This window comes from Perognathus longimembris, chromosome 1, assembly GCF_023159225.1.
Source record: "Perognathus longimembris pacificus isolate PPM17 chromosome 1, ASM2315922v1, whole genome shotgun sequence".
NCBI classification, from domain to species: Eukaryota; Metazoa; Chordata; class Mammalia; order Rodentia; family Heteromyidae; genus Perognathus; species Perognathus longimembris.
This window is the reverse complement of record NC_063161.1, coordinates 129,797,408-129,803,407: the sequence shown is the minus strand read 5'-3', so window position 1 is coordinate 129,803,407 and position 6,000 is coordinate 129,797,408. Positions and strand designations below refer to the sequence as shown.

Here is a 6,000-nt window from a genome sequence, read left to right as displayed (position 1 = left end):
CCCAGGGGGAGGAGGTGCCCGCTCGCCGCAGACCGCCCGCGGCAGAGGCCGCCCCGGTCGCGCCGTGGCGGGAGCGGCCGGCGGAGGCTGCGCGGCGGAGGGGGAGGGCCGGGGGAGTGGACTTCGCCCCTGCCCGCTCCCGCCGCCCCCCGCCCGCAGGCTCCCGAGCCTCAGTCGGCGCTGAGCATCCCGCTGCCCCGGACCTCCCCGCGGGCGCGCACCGGGCTCAACTCAGGTAAGGGGGGGCGGGGATCTTCTCCCCGCAGGCACGGGGATCGAGACTTAGAGACCCGAGATGGAGGTAAAAGACACAAAGACCCACAACGAGACAGAGACACAGCCCAGAAGGGGAGAGACAGACACAAAGGCAGGGACACACTGGAGACACACACAACCACGGAGACAGACCCCACGGAAAAGAGAGACTCGTCCACGCGGACAGAGGGACACACGGCCAGGGAGAGAACTGATGAAAGGTAACATGGGCAGACTGGAAGAGAAACGGAGACACACTCAGACACTCAGAGATGGAGATGCACACAAATGTAAATTAGAGCTACCCTAAGCGACAGGCAGCCACACACAATCATAGAGGTGGCTATGCAGAAGCAGAGGCACACATCCAGTAAGGGAACAGAGAGACATAGGAAACACACACACACACACACACACACACACACACACACCTACCTGACCCAGAGGAACAGTCCCAGGGAGAGGCACACCTAGGGACATAGCCTTGGACACACCAAACCCACACATGCCTGCCAGGGCCTCCACAAAGTTCCCTCTGTGCGAGCTGGCGCCTCTGCAGGTCTCTTGGGCTTGGCTGGCAGCAATCCTGAGAGAGAGGAGGTATCCTGGCCATACCAAAGCTGGTCACAATTCCCTTCCTGGCGGGGTCTTGGATTTCCTCAGTCCACTTACCAACAGGGTGCCTTTGTGGATGGAAGCTGAGTAGGCAGGGCCAGGCTGTGCCCACCAGGAGAATGAGATAGAGGATGTCTGCCTGGGCTGGGGGTGTAGTGCAGTGGTAGAATGCTTGCCTAGAATGTTCAAGGCCCTAGGTTTAGTCCCACCACTGCAAAAGAAAACCAGAGGCTGGCTGCCCACTCCAGCATTCCCATCCTGGCTACACCCACATCCAGGTGCCCAAAGCCAGGCCTGAGGATGAGGGTGTTGTCTTTGTGGGATATTTAAGTATGCTGGAACCCAAAGTCCTTTGCCAGGAATGTGAGAGGGGAGCTCTCCCACTCAGCCTTGCCCACTCCTCCCTCACCATCCTCTCCTTTGCTCTGTATCCCCCAGGCTCAGGACTGCAGCTGGGCATCTTCACTGCCTAGGAATCATTGCCTGCACGAACAGAACACCCTCCTTGGAAAGCTGGCCCTCCCAGAGTTTCATCTCGGCATGGGCCTTGTCATTGAAGCAGCTCTGCTATCTGCATTGGTCTGAGGGTGCTGCCCGCCATGGGGGCAGCCATCTCCCAGGGGGCTCTTATTGCCATCGTCTGCAACGGCCTCGTAGGCTTCTTGCTGCTGCTGCTTTGGGTCATTCTCTGCTGGGCCTGCCATTCTCGCTCCACCGACGCCGATTCTCTCTCTGAATCTAGTCCCAACTCCAGCCCTGGCCCCTGTCCTGAGAAGGCACCACCACCCCAGAAACCTAGCCATGAAGGCAGCTACTTGCTGCAGCCCTGAAGGTCCCTTGGTCTACCCTGGAGCGTGGGACGTGAATCTACCCCATTCAGAGCCTGGAATTAGGACTCCAGAGTTCAGCCAGCCTGGGGTCCAGAACTCTTGAGTCCAGCCTGCTTGGAGCTGGACCCAGCCTGGCTTCAAGAGATAGATGGTCCTAGATAGATAGGCCCAGAGTGGGGGTTCAGGTGTTGGTGCTAGGGCCAGGGACATCTGGACTCTGCTCCATCCCAAGGTCCAAGGGCTGGGTTTGCCCTTTCCCTAAGCTCAGTGCCTCTGGGCCTTCTAGGTTGGGGAAACAAACTGGAATCCATGGCAATAATGGGAGGGTGTCCAGGCTGGGCCCCTCCTCTGGTCCTCCCACTGTTTGCTGGATAATAAATGGAACTGTGGCTCTATCCTGAGATTTTTCTCCTTCCTGGGGACCCCACAGTAGCGAAATTAAAGATATGAGGTGAGCTTTTATGCATAGGTTTATTTGTGCAACTCAAAAGGGAGTAATGGTGGTTGAGGGTCAAGTTTGGGAGAAAGGTGTCAGAACCTAAGGAAAAGGGCAGATGCTGGGTCTTGATCAGGGGTAGGATCACATGGTGGAAGCAGGCATCTGGTACCCAGCCCAGGACCTGGGGGTATAGTAGTTCAAGAAATGGGGCAGAGGCTGAGACAGGCCATCAGATCTTGGTTTTCACTTCCCTCACCAGGTTCAGTAGTTTGTCCAATTTTGCGATCTCCACAGCTGGGCCCTTCTGAACTTCCTGCCCCTTCTTTTCCTGGTAGAGGGGAAATACCAGTTGGGGAGAAAATGTAAGGGATGGGCTACCTTTCTGGATACCCGCATTGACTTCTTTGCCTAGCCTGACCCAGTTGGACCCTGCCCTACCTTGCTCAATAAATACTGGATTCTTGCCACCTCCCACTCCCGTATAGATCCTTCACCTTCTCAGGTTAAATGACTCAGAGGCCCAGCTAGAGAACTACAAGAAATCATCAGCTCTAACTGTGAACCTCAGCTAGATACAGGATCTTGATGGCTGCCAGAACTGGGAGAAGTAACCATTCCCTGATCTTCCAAGGACTAGGTTTTTAGGCAGGAAGAGCAGAGGCTTTAGGGAGGGACAGGATCTGGCTTTTGGAACCCCCACATTCTACCAACAGAAACAAATAGATGGGTGCTTGAGAAGGGAGAGAGATCACAGGTGCCCTCACCTACTGCTCTTACCTAACATGGTCAGGTCAGGTTGGGGGTGGGGTGCCATTTGGAATTAGACCTGCTATGGTGGGGAACACATCTCCTCTCCTACACATGAGGGTGGATGGGATACCTTTGTGATTCTAGGTATCAATGGTCTGGATTATCCCTCAGAAGAGAAGATTTGGCCCTTACACTGCCTCCCACCTGCAAAGCACTCTAATGCTTCCACTGGTAAGTTAGGTTTGTGTCACTCCCTACTGTCCAGTTGGGATGTGGGCTAGGCTGGAACAGGCTGAGCAGCTGCCATTTCCTGCTTTCCCTTAGATCCTGGACTCCTGCACCCTTAACCACCTGTGCCCCTGCTCACTGGCACCTGTCCCAGTCATGCCTGGGACTGGCCAGAGCTGCAAGGCAAGGCAGGGGGAGCATGCATGGGCAGAAGGCCTCTTCTTGGCCCCATCCAAGATGCTGACACCATGCAGAGCTCAGATTTCCTACTGCCTTGACCCCCAGCACCACTCCCAGATCTCTCCCTTGCAGCCCACTGCAGCCCAGTACAGAGGACAAGAAGATCTTTTTCTCACTTCCCACATTCCCTCCCGAATGTTCAATTTCTCAGCCTCAATCCTATCCCCTGAGATTTAAGGGATCTGGTTTTTAGTGCTAGTTCTCATTAATTCCCCATATGACTGTAGGTAAACTCCTTGCTTTTTCCAAGCTTTAAATTCCCATGATATACTGGTTAGGGAAAGATGGCCCTTTAACTTCTGAAGGCAATCAGGGAAGTCATCCCTGTGGGAAAAGCAGGGAGTTTGCAGCTCACAGAGGAAGGTCTATAGGGATGCCCAGAGGACTTTCACACAAATCACGTTACTGACAGAGAAAGAAATTTCACAGGAACCTCTAGTCTAGTCTACTCAAGTACTAGCCCCTGAGTATCCCCTGCTCAAGTCCCAGCTATGAATGGTCCTTGGTGTGAGAACTGTGGGAGATCCCTGCCTCCCCAGAACAGGGCGAGTAGGGCTCCCATCCATTTCTACTACCCTCATGGTGTCATGGCTGTTTCTCTCCCCACAAGTGACCATCCTCCCCAGAGGGTTGTCCAGTTCTGCCAGCTTAAGCCTGCTCCTCTTTCATTAAATTAAGAACAGATTTTATCTGTTCCACAAACTGCTGCCTCTTTCCCCCTCCAGAGGCCAACTAGCTGGGCTCAGCAAGGAGATTCAGACCACGCCCTGCTCCCCCCACCCCCTAAAGCCCACCACAGCCTCTGGGCCACAGCTGCAGGCGCTTAACAGCCTTTTGAGTATTTATAGCCAAGTTAACCCCCTCCTCCAGCTGGCTACAATTACAGCCCGGCCATACTCCTGGTCCTGGTGGGGAATAGAACAAGCCAGCACTGGAGCAATGGGGCATAGTCCCTGTCTGGGTGGAGGCACCATGGAGAAGTCAGTAGCTGAAAGAGACAGGCCTCTCCTCCTGCCTCAAATTGCAGTAAATGCCTCAAATTGCAAACAGGAGGTAGTCATCAGGGCAACTTGGCCCGACCCTGACCCTGGCCCAGAACCTGGCAGAAAGCAAAGCGCCATTTTGTACTTTCATATACAAATGGGCAGGACTCACCTCTTGCTTCTAGGTTGTAAAATCTGTGAGTTGGGTGCTGGGGTTTTGTGGGGTGAAGTCTGGGTTCTTAAGTCTGAATTGAGACTCAGGGCTAGACTTTGAGATCATGGCTGTGTGTTGTGGTCTATTTGGGGCACTTGGGCTCTGGACAGGGTCTCCTAGCCATCAAAGACCACAGAAATTTGAGTTCAAAAAGAAGACTGCATAGCTGCTGACCTAGTTACCCTCTTCACAGCTCATTTCTTTCCTTCCTTGCGTAGACCTGCAGCTCCCAGCTCAGGGACCACTGGAGCTGAAACCATGCAAGCTCCCAGTTTAGGGACCACTGAAGCTGAAACCATGCAATGAAGTCTTAGCTAAGCCTCCCTTCTCCTGCCTGGGTGACCTGTCATGTCCACAGCATCTTCCACTCCCAACCAGACAATGATGGCCTCACTCACACCGCCCCCAGGATTAGGCCTTCTTGCTGACTGGGTACCTCCACACTGGGCCCCACAATGAACACAGACACAGTATGCCAACATTGATCTGTTTCCTCACAAACCCTCTTCTCCTCTTAGCCCCCTCATTCTGCCAATGTATATATAGCATCCTTATCCTGGATCCACTAAGCCAGAAACCTGTGCCTCCTCCCCCTTTACCCATCCTTACAAGCTCCCTCCTCTCTAGTGGCAGCCCAAACTCCCAGAGCCCATACCTTTGGCATCTTGCGCAAGTTAGGTGAGAGTTTGAGGCAGGTAATGTGCCCACGGTCATCACCCACAATGATGATAGGGTAGATGGGGTTGAACTTCACATGGGTGATCTTATTCTTCTTTTTGGCCACCACGGGCTGGTTGCAGATGGCTTCATACTTGTTGATGGCCAGGTCAAACACATGAGCCTATGGAGAGAATGGTGTCATCACACTTCTGATGTCCCCCACCTCAGAACTAATTCCCTAAACTCTCTGGGGATGCTAAAGCAGGCTAATGGAGGCAATGGGAGAAGAAATCTTGTGTCTCTGCTCATGTTTTGCTTGTGGTTGAGGGAATGAGAATAAAAGTTTAGTGGAATTTTTTTCTCTGTGGCCCAATCCTGGGGCTTGAATCAGAGTCTGGGCTCTTTCTCGGAACATTTTCCCCCCAAGGCTAGCATTCTACCATTTGAGCCACAGCTCTACGTCAGGTTTTTGAGATGGTTAATTGGAGATAAGAGTCTTGCACATTTTCCTGCCCAGGCTGGCTTTGAACCAGGATCCTCAGATCTCAGCCTCCCGAGTAACTAGGATTACAGGCATGCATGAGCAACCAGTACCCAGTATTAGGGGAAATTTTAAGTGTAGGCAGAATGAACAACAATAGCAGCTACCGTTTTTCTAGTATAATGTAGATTAGACTAGATTACCATGTACCATATTCTAGACATACATGTGCAAGATTACACCACCTAATTACACCACAAACACTCTATAAGCTGGTTCTGTTATTATCCCTATATTATAAATGA

The 6,000-nt window shown here is 52.9% G+C and overlaps 2 protein-coding genes across 2 annotated transcripts in view; one reads left to right on the top strand and one right to left on the bottom strand.

The window, feature by feature from the left end:
* On the top strand, positions 1 to 2,107 carry Enho (energy homeostasis associated). Its single transcript, XM_048352230.1, has 2 exons — positions 1 to 235; positions 1,309 to 2,107. The coding sequence occupies exon 2, from the start codon at positions 1,470 to 1,472 to the stop codon at positions 1,698 to 1,700; it is 231 nt and encodes a 76-aa protein (XP_048208187.1). The 5' UTR covers positions 1 to 235; positions 1,309 to 1,469; the 3' UTR covers positions 1,701 to 2,107.
* Positions 2,108 to 2,329: 222 nt separating this feature from the next.
* The window catches only part of Dnai1 (dynein axonemal intermediate chain 1), a 58,203-nt gene continuing 54,532 nt past the window's right edge, over positions 2,330 to 6,000 (bottom strand). Inside the window, exons 19-20 of the mRNA XM_048352222.1 lie at positions 5,210 to 5,395; positions 2,330 to 2,467 (exon numbers count right to left, since the gene is read on the bottom strand). Coding sequence (XP_048208179.1) covers positions 2,369 to 2,467; positions 5,210 to 5,395 — 285 coding nt within the window. The 3' untranslated portion in view covers positions 2,330 to 2,368. The remainder of the gene's footprint in view (positions 2,468 to 5,209; positions 5,396 to 6,000) is intronic.

Bases quoted from the DNA above. Each gene is read 5' to 3' on its own strand.
- Enho (XM_048352230.1), top strand. From the start codon at position 1,470: ATGGGGGCAGCCATCTCCCAGGGGGCTCTTATTGCCATCGTCTGCAAC.